At 41.7% G+C, this 18,462-nt stretch overlaps 1 protein-coding gene across 1 annotated transcript in view; it reads right to left on the reverse strand.

The window, feature by feature from the left end:
* The window catches only part of UFM1 (ubiquitin fold modifier 1), a 111,052-nt gene that overhangs the window by 14,269 nt on the left and 78,321 nt on the right, over positions 1-18,462 (reverse strand). The window contains exon 5 of the mRNA XM_069205492.1: positions 10,339-10,371. Coding sequence (XP_069061593.1) covers positions 10,339-10,371 — 33 coding nt within the window. The remainder of the gene's footprint in view (positions 1-10,338; positions 10,372-18,462) is intronic.

The raw sequence follows: 18,462 nt of genomic DNA on the forward strand, positions 1-18,462 counted from the left end.
AAAGCCCACAAATATCCCTTAATGCTACTATTAGAAATGGGGTCTTTGGTTGGCAGTCGGGTCACCCCCTGTCCAAGCAAGGACCATCTCTCTAGTCAGGGTAAGTCACGCACAGTCCAAATTATCCTGTGCCCACCCTCTGGTAGCTTGGCACTGAGTAGTCAGGCTTAACTTAGAAGGCAATGTGTAATGTATTTGTGCAATAAACCATGCTATAACACAGTACAAACACCACACAAAAAACACCACACAGGTTTAGAAAAATATAGACTATTTATCTGGATAAAATAAGTTCAAAATGATCAAGATTTGATAAGTACACGTTGAAATATCACTTTAGATAATGATAAAAAGAGTTTTAAGTTCTTAAACGCAATAGGTGTCTCTTGCAAGCACAAAGTACCTGGTTTGCGTCTAAATTATCTGCAAGGTACTGCAGAGGAGGAGATGCGTGGAAAACGGGGAGGGGTGCGTCAGTTTTTCCGGGTGCACACAGATGATGCATCAATATTTTTCACACAGCCAGGGCACGCAGGCTTGGATCCTCTTCACGCTGCAGGGTATTTGGATACCCCGGGGACAATGCAGAAAAATCCTGGGCATGCAGGACGATGTCACAGGAGCTGCGTCGATTTGGTGGGTGATGCAGGGAAATTTCTGTTGCACTGCAGGTGCTGCTTTGTTACGGCTCGGCGTCGATCCAGTGGGCAGTGTGTGGATGTACCGGTCGCAACACTGGTGCTGCGTCGATCTCTACTCAGGAAGCCGGGCTGTGTCGTTCTGGTTCTGCGATTTTCTCACCGTGATGCAGGCTATGCATCGTTTCTGGTAGGCTGTGCATCAAAATGTCACCACACAAGGAGTTCTTTGCAGAGATGAAGTCTTTTTGGCCCTGAGACTTCAGAACACAGGAGGCATGCTCAATCCAAGCGCTTGGAGAGCACTTCTCAGCAGAGCCAGAGGGCAGCAAGGTACAAGGGCAACAGCAAGGCAGCAGTCCTTTTCAGCAAAGCAGTCAGGTGAGTCTTTTGGACAGCCAAGCAGCTTCTTTTGGCAGATTGCAGGTTCTGGCTCAGAGTTTCTTCCCCAGTAGTATCTTGTCCAGAAGTGTCTGAGTTCGTAGGGTCAGGGGCCCCACTTAAATACCCAAATGTGCCTTTGAAGTGGGGGAGACTTCAAAGAGTGGCTTGGAAGTGCACAAGGTCCCCTTTCAGTACCATCCTGTCTGCCAGGGTCCCAGGAGGGGGTTTGGCAGTCCATTGTGTGAGGGCAGGCCACTGTCCTTTGACATGTAAGTGTCAGGCCCTCCACTCTCCCAGCCCAGGTAGACCCATTCAGTATGCAGATGTGTGCAGGTGTGACTGAGCATCCTGTGTTTGGGGTTGTCTGAGTGAAATGCACAAGGGAGCTGTCAACTAACCCAGCCAGACGTGGATTGTAAGGCACAGAAAGATTTAAGTGCAGAGAAATGCTCACTTTCTAAAAGTGTAATTTCTAGAATAGTAATATTAAATCCAACTTCACCAGTCAGCAGGATTTTGTATTACTATTCTGGCCATACTAAATAGGACCTTGTTACTCCTTTCAGATCAGAATCTACCACTCAAACAGTATATGAGGGTAGCCCTAATGTAAGCCTATGAAAGAGCAGTCCTCGCAGCAGTATAAAACAAATTTAGGTGTTTTTACACTACAAGGAGTGAAGTACTGGGTTTTTCAGAACCCAGCGGTGCCAGGGAACACACCCTAAGACTTTGAGTCCTTCCTGTTTCAGACTACAGAAACACAGAGTCTTCTTGGTGAAGTCAAAGACTCCCTTGAAGTACTGGGTTTTTCAGAACCCAGTGGTGACAGGGAACACACCCTAAGACTTCGAGTCCTTCCTGTTTCAGACTACAGAAACACAGAGTCTTCTTGGTGAAGTCAAAGATCTTGTTTATTGGCTGCAGCCAGTAACAGGTATCCTAGAAGTACAACACGGTGTATATTCTCAGGAGACTGTTCCCTTTGCAAAGCTAACCTTCTCTTTTATACAAAATATTATGCTTTAGGCAAACATTCCTTATTTTACAGTTGACCATTCACATATTTTCACTACAAAGAAATAGCAGGTTTATGATGACAAGCCCATATTTCAGTTTGTCCAGCCCTCAATCAATTACCCGGCAAGGCTTAGTACTTTCATCAGATATCGACGGACCCCCAATATAAACGGGCACCTCCTCCTTGTAAAGCAAGTCATAAAGAAAGAAACAGGGACAGGTGTGTGTAAGATTAGGCATGGTTTGTGTGTGATGAAAGGTTTATGATGTGTTGTGCCTTGATACTAATCTCATTCGGCCACTGGGAAAGAAACTGGCCGAACAGGTTTGGCTTCAGGCAGTGGAGTCAGCTTGCCCAGGTCACAGAGGAGTCAGCAAAGATGTACGTGTCCTTCAGACTCGTTTTCAGCATTAGTCATTGGCCTATGTGAGGGCAATCACAAAATGGCTGTCGTTTAAATGGAACACGAGTGTTCAGGACGGAAACTCTGATATTCGGGTGATTTTGTTACCCGAATAAGAATACAATGCTTGTGCATACTATTCTAATCATTCCCGGTCTGCTGATACCAAAATCGTTGTGATACGACGATGTTTATAACACGGGTCCAGAATTTTCAGTACCACAGGAGATATATACAACACAGGTACCTGCCTGTCTTTTCCCCACATAGCACCCTGCCCCATGGGTTACCTAGGACCTACTTTGGGGGTGACATATGTAGAAAAAGGGGAGTTTAAGGCTTGGCAAGTACTTTTAAATGCCAAATCGAATTGGCAGTAAAACTGCACACACATGCCTTGCAATGGCAGGACTTAGACATGGTTAAGGGGCTACTTATGTGGGTGGCACAACCAGTGCTGCAGGCCCACTAGTAGCATTTAATCTACAGTCCCTGGGCACATGTAGTGCACTTTACTAGGGACTTATAAGTAAATTAAATAAGCCAATGGGGTATGATCCAATGTCATCATGTTTTAAGGGAGAGAGCATATGCACTTTAGCACTGGTTAGCAGTGATAAAGTGCGCAGAGTCCTAAAACCAGCAAAAACAGTGTCCAAAAAGTGGAGAGAGGCAGGCAAAACGTTAGGGGTGACCACTCTAAGGCTGTCCGGTCTAACAGCTACCAATCCCTAGCACCCACTATCTTTTAACACAATCTTTTTCCTGAAACACAAAAACCCTGTACTAGCCCCTGCCCTTATCTCACTGTAAAAGCTCCTCTCTCCTGCAGCAGGAGGATGCCACCTTACAACTGCTCACAGGACGTTTCCCTTTGCCCTATATTTTGCTATTTTTTTACCTCAACTTTTTTCATTCTTTTTTTCAGTGGACATTTTTAAGACAACTTTTTTCCAGTCTACTTCATCCTCTCCCCTCAGGCTCCCTCACAATACTTTTACTGAAAACTGGTTGCAAAAGACCTATTGTGTGTTACCAAGACCTTAGGGTTGCTTACGACACACCTATTGCTTACCATTGGTAGTCCTTATTGTCACTCCTTTGCTTGCTCCTACCCCTCCACTTCTTATTTTTAGGGAATCTATTTTCTCTTCTTGCTCAAACACGCTATTAGAGTGCACGTGTTTCCCAGTTTTCTCCCTCGGGTGCTTCTCTCCTGTGTTGCTTGTTCTCGCTTATATGACATTCCCTGCATTCAGTGTTGCACTTTCCATTGTGTGCTTCTCCCCTCCCCCTTCAACTCTGCCCTCCACTCTGTCTATCATATGCTTTCCTCCCTCTCCAACACCGACCTGCTACCCCGTTAGTTTTAACTCCACCCCCCCAACCCTCCTTGCCAATCTATCACTTTTGTTTGTTTTACATTTTTGAGGGTCCCGACGCTGTCATTTACAGTCAGTCCAGATTGCAGTGCATTATTTGCTTTTGCGCGAAAAAAATACCAAAGAAAATGGCATCTGCATCATGATGTTGGCCCAATCATTTGGAGTGCCTGGCACGTGTGCCCAACATACCCGCAGCCGTGTTAAGGAAGCATTCTCTCTTTTTTAAAACATTTTCACAATTCTGCACAGCATTGATATTTTGTATTTCTCCAGTGCTGCACAACAATGACAAAAAACACACAGGTAAAAAGCCAACAGTTAAATTATGAAACAGCCATTTTTTTTTTTAGCATTTCAGAATTTTTGCCCATTTTAGTGACTTCAGGTGGGAAATCTGGGATTAAAGAAGAGGGGCTGACCTATTCCAAGGTTTTTCCTAATCAACAAAGTTTTTGCTAAGGGTACGCATAGGGGTATTTATTAGGGGTATTTATCGCAAGTTTATACAAATAATAACCAGGAAAATGTTAATGGCAGTAAAAGAAAAACAAGACCTCGAATATGATAGATCGTAGTTAGTCTGAAGCACTAATTAATGTCAAGCGAGAACATTTACTTTTATTTCTCTTTTTTAAAACATGGTCATTTACTGGACATCTGCCTGGCAAACGCGTGGTCTGAAGGCGCCTGATAAGGTAAGCAAAAGCAGCACGGTTAAATCTTCCAGGGAAATTCTGAATAATAAGCTTGACATAAATGAGACAAACGATCTGAGACAAGAAGTCTAGTGCTCTGGCTAGGTAGTGGTCTAAGATGTCAGATCTAAGGTGACTGCTAGCTGGTATAATCCTATTCTAGTTCACTGAAGAAACCCGGATTGTGTCGAGTACCATTTGTGTTTTGGTTCTTGTACCACACCATTCTGAGAGGTCTCCTCAGAAGGGGCCCTGTACGTATACTTATCAGCATTTATCTGTAAAATTTCACAGCAAGGTCATTCTTTCCACTACAGTCCTGTTGATTGGAAAGAGGTACACTCGGGCATAAATAGCCATTTCCGTTCAAGCCATCAGAAATGCGACAGGACTGTTCCACTGCCGTTTAGTGTAGTGGCTCGAGAGTTTATGGTATTCAGGATAAAGCTATAGAAAGATGGCGCTCAACAGGACTCCATTTGTTAGAAGTAACCCACGACCCTTTTCACTCACTTTCCCTCCTACTAAATATGAAAAAAGACAAATCAAACGTTCCTCTTGTCTCCTTTGCACCCCTTTTGTACATTTAAAAACAGACCAGGTAAATAAGTACAAAGATGTTTTGCAAGGCTGCCTATCACAAACTAAGCGCAATTTATGCTCACTTAAATTTTGCCCAAGGACTTACCACTGTCTTTTGTCAGTGATAACATGTTATGAAAAATACAAAATTGAAAAACAGAACCAAAAGCCAAACCTTGAATATGTTACTAGCATTTCTGCATGTTAGCCGTGTTTTTATGTCATGGTGTTATTCAGACACAAATGGTATATGCGCCACTGTGTTTTTGTACCTGCTATCATAACGATGTTGTGAATTACCTAACTGGTGTCATGCCACTCTTCCAAACCTCCCTCTAACAGATTAGTTAAAATGAGAATCTTTTCCTCAGATCCAACTTCAACTACCAATGGTGTACCACAAGGCTTATATGAGCTCTTATCAGGAGCGATTTCTTCGATGGGGTGGTAGGGCTGTAACCCACCAATTATAGATGTCTGCCACTTACTGCGTTCTTGAATTAGTTGTACTGATGACAGAGCCCTGCATGCTATGGTACATTTAAGCAAAGTGACTAACTTCAAGCTTCTTGCTTAAATGTGCAGTAATTAACTCATCATGCACACGTACAGGGTGCTATCACTTCCTTCCCCAAATGAAATGAAATCAAATCAGGGTTTATAAATTGGAACTACTCACTCGTAAGGGTCTCAAGGCACTAAGGGGCTTTGTCCTCTGAGCTTCAGTTAAAGAGCCAAGTTTTAAGGTCCCTCCTGAATTGGGGTAGCAATGGTGACTGCCTGAGATGCAGGGCCATGGTGTTCCAGATCTTTGCCTGGAGGTAGGAGAAGGACCTCCCACCAGCCGAGGTTTTCCGTATGCAGGGTACGGTGGCTAGTGCTTGTTGAGCGGAGCGGAGAGGTCTGGAGGGGGAGTAGGAGGTGATGTGGTGGTTGAGGTAGGCCGGTACTAGGTCGTGGAGGGCCTTGTAAGCGTGGACAAGGAGCTTGAAGTTAATTCTCTTCTCGATAGGGAGCCAGTGGAAGTCTCTTAGGGTGATTGAAGATATGTTCACGGCGGGGAATGTCCAGGATGAGCCTTGCAGAGATGTTTTGCATGTACTGTAATTTGAGTTTCTTCTGGGTGGTGCCGGCATAGAGGGCGCTGCCATAGTCGAGCCTGCTGGTAACCAGGGCATGGGTTACGGTTTTGCGGCAGTCCTTTGGAATCCATTTGTAGGTCTACCAGAGAAGTTGGAGTATGTGAAAGCAGGAGGATGTGACTGAGTTGACTTGGTGGGTCATGGTGAGTTATGGGTCCAGGATGACGCTGAGGTTGTGTGTGTGGTTTGTTGGGGTGGGGCAGTGACGAGGGTTGATGGCCACCAGGAGTCATTGCAGGCTGATGTGGATGATCCAAGGATGAGGATCTCAGTCTTGTCAGTGTTAAGCTTGAGGCAGCTGTCCTTCATCCAGGCGGCGACTGCTTCCATCTCATTGTGGAAATTCTTCTTGCAAGTAGTGGAGTTTTCGGTCAGTGATATGATCGGCTGGGTATCGTCGGCGTAGGAGACTATGTTTAGTCTGTGGTCCCTGACGACAGATGCGATAAAATGACACGATCGCAGGAGAAGGTGAAAGAGAGGACATAGCCCTAGCTCAAACGAAAGCTTTAGGGCACTCGGTTACACAATCCCCACCATAATGTCAGAAGTTGTGCCTGGTGTTCACTTGTGACAGTGTAATGTAGCGCATGCATATGTGAAGCTATGTAATAGCCCTCATTCTGATTTGCTGCTAATTGTGGACAGAGGTTGCCCCTCTTTGTACAGAACCGGCAAGCCCTTATCAACAATGCACGAGTCCTGCAGACAGCGACTGCATTTCACAAAGAGTTAACCTTTCTCCTAAACAACTCCACCGTCATCCAACATTGTCCTTCCAGGGAGCAGACATCTGTCTACTACACCTAGAGGTGTAGTTGTTAAAAGAAAAAGGAGCCATTGCCAAGTAAAAGATTCACCCATACGGTTTCATGAGCAATTTCTTTTTGGTGGAAAAGAAAGTGCTGTGATAAACCTAAGGGAATTCAACAAATGGCTGGTCTGTCACCATTCAAAATGGAGGGCATTCATCTCCTCCTAGATGTCCTCCGTCCAGGGGACTGGACGGTGCAACTTGATTTACGGGATATATTCAAACCACACTGCTGATTCCTTCAATCGGTCTCAAAAGGGAAGATGTAGGAATATGACTCAATCCTTTTTGAACTTTCCTTGGCTCCTTAACGCTTCACCAAGGTCTTGAAGCTGGTGGTGGAGACAATCAGGACACAGAGCATTTGTTTATAGTTTTCCTTGGACAACATCCGACTGATGGAACAATGCCTGAGGAGGATGATTGAACAACTGTCCAAGATGATCTACTACTAAGAGAAGTCACTGATAGTGCTCAACAAACAGGTAACTCATTAGGTTTGCCATCGATTCAGTCAAGCCTTTTCTCAATCTTCTATCAAAGAAAATTGTGCAAATTTGCCAAAAGCAAAGAACAATTCTAGTCAAACCTAGAAATTCTCATCCTGACAGAGAATTTAAAAAATCCCTGGCTATCTTAAAAGAAAGTTTCAATTCTATTAAGGACAAGAAGGTGATTATTGTCCGAACGTAGGTTCTCATCAAACCAGGAATCCTCCTTAGAATTGGTATCACATTACACAATTCATGGGAAAGTTAGTAAGGAGCTAACCATATTCTACGTTTCAATGTAAGTAATAGGTTTTTGATGGTTAGATTTACCATATAAATTGTGCTTATAGACTTATTTAATAATGTATATATTAATACTTATTCTGAAAGAGATTAAGAGGTACTCATTATATTTTTCTTTAGCTTGTGGCACGAAACGATTAGAGGACCAAATAAAGAAATGATTATGGAGTTCATGGCGGCTGTCGTGTGAAGAACGAAAGAGTTCAGAAATGGGAGACCTTCTTCAAGAATATTTGGATGTGAATTGGTTGTGAATGTTTACTCGCTCTTCCCAGTGTTCTTGGAAGTTGTATTCCTATATAATTGTGTTATAAGGCCGCTGGAGAATAAAAGTGGAGAAAGTTCAAAATAATCATTGGTCCATGTCCTTAAAAAAATTCAAACTTTCCTTTACAATAGCTCAGAATTTTTTGTTGTACTCGAGTTGCAAGGTTTCCAACTTCATATGGGCAGAAGGAACCAAGTTGATACAAGAGGCTTAGATGCCCCTGAAACCCACATGCCCATATTTGAGGTCGAAATAAGTGAGAACAAAAGTCTATTCCAGATCTTCTGCGTTCTCTGGCAGAATGTATGTTTTTCTTATTTCCTACAAAAGTATCAAATAGAGTCTAACAACCTGTTGCTTGGTGAGAGAGGCATGACAATCAGTTGCTGGGGGTCAACACTTAGTAACCTGTTAGCAAGATTGTCATTAGTGATCTACTTCTGAGCAAGGTTTCATGGCCACCAATAAGCCTCTGACAATTCATACGGAAGCTCAGCATTCAGGCCACAGATGAGTTGCTCACATCTTAGGTAGAATGCAAGCGTTAAAATCAGATATCTGATAGAAAACAACATGTTGCATGGCAACATGCACACAATCGAGTATATATCATCATACCTTAATGACATACTTTAGGACGTAGATAGGACAGGTAGTGCATTATACCCTTTGATATGGTGTACCCTGAATTGTAAAAGAATAATATATGTCATTGACCCATTAGGGCCTTAATCAGTTGGCCGTGGGCTACTTTAGGAAAAGGATTAGCGTTTATGTGCCCTCTAGGCAGTTGTGTTCATCTAACCTATTTCTGGACAAAGTCCCTAGGACTAGGCGGTCCAGCATCGGGGACAGCTTGTTTTCCTTTTTCGGAATTTCCCTCTGGAACAAGCAACCAGTAGAACTTTAGGAGTGTTTAAGTGACCTCCCTATTTCGAAAGACATTGAAAACTTGGTTCTTTACGCAGAATTATGGGTTTTTCCCACTAGTGTTCACCGTAGTGCTGAATGCCAGGACACTCTTCCAAGTAACAGCTGAGCACTAGAAATGCAATTCACATTACGTTACATTAAAAAGCAAGAATATAGGAAATAAAATCCCTCACAGGGGATGGAAACCATAAAACACTTAGAGGACTTAGATATGACGCAATAATAAGAAACTTACTAATAAGGCTTAGTAATATGAAATAATAAGTATCCTGTAACAGGAGTTCCTACTCCCGATGTATCAAGATGCACAAGAACGTTTTCACATTGAAGTGAAACCACAACTTAATATCTTTTTAAACAAAGAAGCCTCCTCTACAGAGATTACACCCGGGAAAAGTGTATATTTAGTTAATGATTTTATTGGCTTCATGCTCAATTAATACATCACCCAACATACCAAAAGTAAACTGCATGCTTCTTGAGATAGTACATGCTTATCATGTTGCCAGCTTGTCCCAAAAGTATTGTCTTTTATCTCGTACAAGAAGCATTTGAGGGGCAGATAAGACTGTTGAGTTCGAGGATGTTTTGGCAGGGGTGATTCAAGCTTCTTCCAAATGCCGTGCACTGACAAGGGTCATCCTCAAAGTTATCAATGCTTTAGGAAAATTGGGTATTACGCCATGCTGCTTATACTGCATCCTCAGCAGCGCAGGTATTGTGAAGCTTGGGGGTGAAGGTGGGGTGCGTGGGACAGGTACAGGACTGCTCTATTGTCCATGTAAATTTAGTTTCTACAGGTGCAGAGCAAGGGATACACAAAGGGTTCAAAACTGATTTTCAACACTAACCAACATATTCACAGCATATTCTAGGACTGTTTTTTCACATGGAAGAAGCCTTTTTTGCATGGTGTTTTAATTATTTCATTAATTGTTCCCTAGCTTTTAGCAAAACAGACAGCAGGTCACTACATTTCTCAAAGATTCTTTAACATGCATCACAGTTCAAGAACATATTTGTTTAGGTATTCAAGCTAAAATATTTAATAATAGAAAGGAAAAGATAACTGATTTGGATCACGAATGCTTTATTTCTTTGTCAGTTTCATAAAATGGTAAGAATTACATCTATGGTAACAGCGTTTACTCATTTTAAACTAGTGAAAACAATAACAACTGACAATATCATGCATCTATTAAAAAAGAACACAAAGTACACAATCACAACATACAATTTCATGCATATATTATAATAAAAGAACACAAAGTACACTTACCTGCGGTCTGTGCAGGGTTAATTCCTATTCCATCTGGGAACATAGTAAAATAAAATAAACCTACGTAAAGACTTCATAACGCAAATTGTGCATAAATACAGGCAGGTATTACATTATGATTAATGTGTTAATTACCAACAAAAGTGTTTGACTCTGTTAGACAAATCAGCCAAATAATACATGAGTTTGATCTTTGAAACCTCATGCTCATTGGTCAAGCAAGGGAAGAGCTTTTGGATTTGTGTTATTAAAATTGCTTTTCCAATTAAAATTTCCACAGGAAGTTTTGTTTTCTAGTAAAAAAGGGAAAGCTGCTGGAGAGAATTAAATCAAACCTGAGCCGTGTAAGTGGCTCTAATTTTAGGCCCAGATGACGGTCTTGAGTGTAATGTTGTGAAGGACTCATGATATACCTCATAGATGTGGATACATATGGCACAGTTGGGTGTGTGGCCTTTTATTATCCACCACATGGTTCATGAAAACACCCACTTGCCCACTTTGAGGTAAAAACGCCCGACAGCAAGTTTCCCAACCAATTTAATGTACAGGGAACGCTTATGTCAATAATATCAAATCAGCTTATGTCAATAATATCAAATCAGCTTAGTTTCCTGGTCTGCCGTTGGAATATGCAGCAAATATTATGTAATAAAACCTATGTAATATAATGACTTTATAATTTCACAACGGACATGACTAGCATTACCACCTATAAGCAAGTGATTAATGTTAGCAAAGTCCAACGACATATACTCGTCAAACAGTATAAGTGTACTACACATGTGCACGCACAGTCCAAGATATGGGCAGATTAACTTTCTTAGATCAAGGTAGAACATAAATGCAGGTTAGAGTTGAATCTATTTTAATACTCGTGCAAGAGCAACTTTTGTTTTTTGACACTCTTTATCCTAGTTTATATTTAATTAAAGGAAGATCTGAGCAGCCTACACATTTTTATAAGGAACATATATATGATCCTAGATACGCTTTGGAAGATGATGGCACATATAATTTTGTCTGATACTGCAATAGATCAGAAAATTGGACAGTACAGAAAAGTTATCCGGGTTGTTTGGAAGCTGGATGGGATTTTGCGGGAAGGAGGCTTTAAAAGCCCCCGTTAAAGCATAGAGAGAATCAGACCTTTTTCGAAGAACAAATGTTTTTTCATGGCTAATTATAGAGTTGTTGTTTTGACAAGAGTTTAAGAGTGTAAACATGGCAAAGGCCCAAAGCAGTTGATAAATACGACCCCTTAGCAAGCAGGTTAGTGAATACGTGTGGGGCAACTGCAGACGTTCACATATGGACTGAAAACTAGCTCTACAGTCGCAGAATTAGAGATCTGAAGCTCAGCTATTCTTTCCTCTATACCAACACTAGCTGTTTGCAAACTTTTCTAATTCACTGTTTGCTAACAATATTTTATAGGTCGGTCGCCATCAATTCAGACTTCGCACTCTTAAAAGAAGGTGGGGCAATATTATCCAGTGTGTGTTAAACACGCATGTAAAGAGATCTAACATTGTATACTTTTAATACCACTTGAAAGTCAAGGTATATCAGAGGTGCTTCCAGGACAGTTGAACATTTGTATTGGTTTCCCCCCTATAGATTTCTATTGGTCGTTCCATAGGAATGGCAATTGCCTTATGCCTGAGCACAATGGCGCCACCGCTAAAGCTGGGGCTGGGATAAATAAATTCAAGCCAAGAAAATAACCTGAACCTAACAGTTATTCCTTCTGCTGGAGTAGTATATCCTACATTTAGTACAAAGCCTCAGTCACTGCAAATACCATAAACTGACAGGGAAGTACGGATTTACAAGCTACACCTTTCAGATATCCCCCATCCAGAAGGAGGGCAGAAAGGTTGTGTGTTTGTGTGTGCGTGCACGTGTTTTCTATACAAGACTCCAAACATAAGAGAAACTGCAGCCACAATGCATTGGCTTGTATTAGAAGGAATAAATACAACCAGAGACAAATATGCCTGAAAGTAACCTACAGCGTTATCAAACCAATCCCAAGCATTTCACCCTAGTACCAGTTCATCTAAACATACTGCATGCCCCAGTAATATCATGGAATCGTACGTGTTCAGTTATTAAATTAGCCATGTAAAAGAATGTGTGCAGTGCTGACCTGTGGTTCAAGAGCTTTTTTAAAAATAAAAAATAAAAAGACAAGGAGGCAGAGATCGCAAAGATGTACATTGGCCCTTGAGGTGGGATGATATGCACACCTCCAAACAGTTGGTGGAGCTGGCATCAATAGACATGAATTCCGTTTATCTGTTTAATGCCTTGCTGTGAAGAGATAATTGATATATTTATTTCGAGTTTTTGGAAACCAACTAGCAGAAGGTTCGGAGTTCTCCTGGGTAATACACAAACTGGAAAAAGTGCAAATACACAAATACATTGAGGATAATGATTGTAATGCTGGAGAGAACACCAGTAAATCCGTTGGATGCAATGGATAAAGTTGACACAAGTCCTGGCTCATGTATGCTAATAGGTGATAACGCCTTCAAGTTGAGCCAGCATAACCACACTCATATAGAAAGATTGGGGCAACAGCCTGTTAGAGGAATGTGCCAAATATTAGCAATGACCCCCCATTGACTAGAGAAACATTTGATAAGGGTTTCGAAGTCTGAAAAATGACGCCTTTCATTGTCATACTGTTTCTTACGTTAATAACCCATGGTAGTCCTCTTCCATCATGACATGCTTATGAAGTGGCATGGTAAAAGAAAACAACGGGGAAAGAGGCATGAAAGAACAAGTTACTTACCTTTACGAACGCTCTTCCTGGTGGATACTCTAACCACAGATTCTTCACCTTTAGAATATACCCATGTGTCAAAATGGATCCACAAGATTTAAACAACAATGCTCCTGCGTCCTGGTAGGTGGCACTGTGTGGCTCCACGCTCACCTAGTTCTACTCTGGAAGTGACGAGCTAAGGTGCACATAAGTGCCACCTCTGAATCTGATGTCAGTTACTTTCCTGACTATGTCTGCACCCTAGTCCACAGAATGGGACAAATATCAGCGGTACCAGTGTGCAGATTCTTAGGTTGGGACTTTAGGTTTGAAAGGAGACCGTTCCACAGAACGGGGAACAAGGAGGGCAGACAGGAATCTATGGGCAGACAGAGGGTCCACAATAAATGCAACAATAAAGTTAAGTAACTTTTTCTTCTGATGAAAACTCTTAACTACACATTTCTAACCTACCAAAGCAGTACCTCCCAAGGTGGGAGGTCTGTAAATTTGCTCAGATCAAAAGTCTTGCAGAGTGAGTGAAATGCGCTTGTGCTTTGAGAATGTGTGTAATGACGCCCATGTTGCAGCCAAACAGATTTCGAGGACAGGCACTCTGTATGCCAGTGTAGCCGTAGCTGCCTTGGCCCTTGTGGTACGGGCCCTTAACCACTCCAAAGGCTGCTTCTTGGCCAGTGTGTCAGACTAAAGTATAAAAAAGTGACAGGTGGAATGTTTGAATTAATCTCAGCCACTGGTAATTACAAGGAGTGCATCATAGTCCATTGTGATTTTGCACACCATGCCACCTCAGTTTGGACCCAGAGATATGCAATTATGTCCTGACCCTGCTCCAATGGGAAAGGTCTTGCCCAAACTGCCAAGCCCGGCCCTCCCTGAACCGGAACACAAGCAACCTAGGATCAATTTACCCTAGTTAGGGATCTTCAGCCAGGTATAGCTTAGTTCCAGTACACAGTGTGCACGGGATCCATGTCTGAGTATACCTGTCCCACTTAGGGCAACATACTAAAGAATGCAAAAAAGTAATGTATGGAATGCTTAAATTAAGCTCAGAAACTGGCAATTACTTGAACCGACTATCTGTCAGGAGTAGTAGTGGGAAAAGAAATGCGGTTCACCCCACCAGTGGAAGCCTCAACAATCAGAACTTGGTGTAGGGTGCTGCATCAAAAAATGGGTTCCAAGGCACCTAGCAACCTGCCTGTTCCCTTGAGGACAGAAACAAGGTTTAGACAAGGTGCAAATAACAGTGTCAGTCAGGGCTTCATTGAATAAAGGTAATGCTTCTGATGAAGTTTGTCCTGGTTGCAAAACGTCTTTTAGTTTGTTGGTTTTGACTTCCATAACTGGCAATTCAAATCTAAAACCTCAGTTGCACGTCTTATTACGATGGATAAGGAGGTAATCTCTGCTGTGTGTGGTCCAATGAGAGAACACAACCTAGTTTCTGGGGAAGTGTCCAGTCCACTGGCATCCTGCGAATGTAGATATAAATTGTTGGAATCATAATGCTTTGGAAAACACTTGCCTTCCTCACCATTGTTTTTCCCAAAAAGCGATTAGTCCTGATCAGGGTTGAAAAGTTGCTAAAGCACTGGGGTGTGGCTCAGAGACAAAGGAATGGTTCAATGGGAGTAGGAACAAACTATGCCCAAGTGCATTGGTGCAGCATCGAGACCCCACCTTGGTTATGTTAAAAAATGATTTGGCGAGGTACAGAGGAATGGAGTCATCCTCTGGGCATTGGTACCGGCATTGATGTAGCAGGGACCTGAGTGAATTCTGGTGCTAGACTGGAAGTCTGTTCTGGCATCTGCAGATCCTTGGTGCAGAAGGCACACCAGAAGGATGCCAAATATTTGCAACATGACTTCTCTGAATGACTTAATATGTTACAAAGTCACTGATGGGACTGGAAACTCAGGGCGCATAGGAATCATCCCTTCTGCAGGACATCAAGAGAAAGACTGAGGCAATATGACGTCCTCATGACATCTCAGTTTGAGTGCGGAGATAGGGATAAACCCTGCTTGATTGTCTTATACTGCTGCATCGAATTGGACTAAGCTGAAGACTTGGACCTCAAAAAGAATCTGTCGCTGGAATGTCCCTGACAGTAGGAACGGATCCGTACCCTCTACTTAAATGAGTCTTCTGAGGCAAGACATTCAGCAATGTATAGCTTCCCCACAAAGCTCCAGTTTGTCTTCAGATTCATAAATGAACACTCCTGATAGGACCTGGAGTAGCGTGCCAAACCCAAACTAGGTAGACCTTGTGGGGAATGGTCACAGACATCTGACTGCATCAGTCCCTATGAGGCTTAAACCCTGTGGTTTTAGAAGGGCATGCAGTGTCCTTGCACACTGGAAAAATCATTTTGAAGAAAAGGTTTGTCAATTGATGAGAAAAGAGTTGGGAGGAAACTCCAGACCCTTGTATAAAGGCGTTGAAAGGAAGAAACTGATGTTAGCGTGCAGGGGTGGTATTTATATGTGGCTGCATTCATCACTTTTGCGGCAGAGCAAAGTCAGCAAAAAGCCACACAACGCCACATTCCAGAAAACAGGAGGAATGATATTTAAATCTTCTGGATCCTGTCTGGCACCTTGGGATATTCGAAAGTTGAGAAATCTACAGTCAGAATAATCAAGCAGAATGTGCAAGCAGTTCGTAGAGATCAGCCCTAGCATTTCTAGGAATTTTTCATAAAACGTACCCATTTCTAGCCATTCACTTGTGACCATGCATGATTAGACGTACAAATGTCAGCTTACTCTTTTCTGTCACAAACTATTTCAGAATTAGATAATCCAAACTATGCATGGGTCACTTTGTTTTACAAGGACTCCTGGGGATATAGCTGTGCCCTTAAAAACTCTGGAAACTTGCACGCAATTGTACCCCACAATGAATGTAGTGAAGTAATAATAGTTATGTGTTAAGTAAACGTTTAAGCATTTTGCTTAAATCTAGCCTGACCCAAGCAGTAAGTGAACAGAATGATATCTACAGATGGTGGCAGCATGCATAGTTTTGGGATTTGCTTACAGCTTGACCTCAACTAATCATCAGCTTTGCTGAGGTCAAGGAGAGAGAGGCTCGACTGTGCTACAAACACAGAAAGATAAAGTCACCTTCGACACATGAGAGCAGAAGGCACACTACATGGTTGAAGAAAGATGTTGTTAAAAGTGAGTTGACAAGTAGCACACAAAAGAAAGATAGGATCTCTTTGGTGAGATAAAAGAAAATAATTGGAACTACTGAAGGAAACAACTTTTAATGTGTCTATTTTATAGTTTATTGGTGATAGTGATTTTCCTGGAGCAAGCTCTTACTCCTGAGTTAATAATAACCCAGTCTAGGAAATGTACTCATTACTCACACTGAAATCAGTAACTCTTACAAAAGCAATATTCCCATTTCCTACGATAATACATTTCTGACATCTGGAATTGTTGGTCTGGTTCATCTGTGGTGAAGGACTGTATCTGATGAAGGTCCATTGCTAGGTGGGGGTGCTACAAGTGTGTAGCTCTACTCTGGTTACCAAACTCTGCTGCAATTTCTTATAGCCCTAGAACCAATCAATAATGTGGCCCATCTGACCATTTATGTATAGCAACAAGCTTTGATTGATGAACCAAAATATTACCAACAAATACATTTTGGAGTTCTACCTCGTCTGATATCAGCAGTCAAGAGAGTGTAATTGGCAGGAATAGATGAATCTTCACTCATGGGTGCTCTCACTATATTAAATTGAATTTGAGTCACCTATCCAGATGGTTTGAGCTTAATAGGTCCAACATAGACGCCACAGAAGCTAGGTCTCGAGCTTAGACTTCTGGTGGATTCAAAGCAATTTCTTTTTATTCACAACGAGCAGAAGGCAATCATCGCCCTGCTTCCTTTTTTTCTCTGAAACCTATGGTTCATGTTGATGTCCTCAGGGGGATTTGGCAGTGAATAATTTAGCTGCAACTGTATCTGTGGCCAGGTCTTTTAGTGCTGACATGTTCTTCTTGAACGAAGGCCAGAACACATTTGCTAATCAATATAATTCTTAGTATGACACTTAGGGCCTGTTTATGGGTTCAGGCATTATGCATTACCCCTGACAACGATACCACAGGGGACAGTATTTATCAGGTGCATTAAATAACACCTATTTGGGGTTTTAGGGAAATAACATGCAGGTTTTGGTGTTTAGCACAACAAAATTCACATGATAGAGTAATTATTGGACATTTTACCATGTTTAAATTCGGCAGGTTTGATCTGCTGAAATTTAACCAATGTTGAGTTATTTAATGCATCTAATAATTATTGGATGTGTTAAATAAAACCAAGACTTGGAATTCCGTCCCATGTGTAAGAAGAAGTCTACGCACAAGACGGAATTTAATGAGCTACTCATAATTAGGTCCTTAGTCTATATCTTTAGATAACTATCACTTTAAAACAGAATCCTACATTCTTGCAAATCGTTATTTAAAAAGATGTGCTTTCAATCCTTCAAATACAGATATTCAATAACCGTAGTCTAAGAAATAATAAAAATTAATTCCGCTGGAAGACCAGCAAAAAAATGTGAGTCTCCCTTTATATTTACCGATTTGGCTTAGGCCTGTACATTATAGAAATTCTTTCCTAGGTGCATTTCATTTAGTCACAAAACTACGTATTTTGGTTAGGTATAAAGATGTGTCAAGACAGACTACCTGAAAAGCAGTGCATATGGTTTGACCTTGATTCGTATCAACTGTACGTGGCACAAAAGTATGGTGATGTAGCAAAATTAGTCTATCTCTATAATTGGTCTTGGAGTTGCATTGTGGCTTAAAGAAATACGATCGTTAAAAAACTAGTGATCCTCTGAAGAACACGATTCCTGTAAACTATACAACAATGCTGCAGCGATGACATGGTCTGTTACGCTTAACTGCGACTCAACATGAGAAGCTTACTAACTTCACTGCAGGAACAAGGGTTTTCTTTAGGCCCACAATTAAATCTAATCAGTTTTTAGTGTGTTTAATTTTAGTCTACACTGTGCCATATTTCCTTTCATATACTTGAGACACAGGATGGCAGAGTCAATTTACTTCAGAAGAATAAGCAGAATTTCATTAGTATATGATAACAGACAACAGAAAGAGTTATCATATCTCCCATCAGCACAGCGTGTAGAGGATGGTGTAATGCCAGCTGCATGTTAATCAGCTCTTGCCATAGGTTAAGAAGGACTGAGAAAGAACTATAAACTACCATTACAGGAAAGAGACCATCCAAGACGATTAGCTTTGGTAAACAGA

The sequence above is a fragment of the Pleurodeles waltl genome, chromosome 8 (assembly GCF_031143425.1).
Source record: "Pleurodeles waltl isolate 20211129_DDA chromosome 8, aPleWal1.hap1.20221129, whole genome shotgun sequence".
Lineage (NCBI taxonomy): Eukaryota > Metazoa > Chordata > Amphibia > Caudata > Salamandridae > Pleurodeles > Pleurodeles waltl.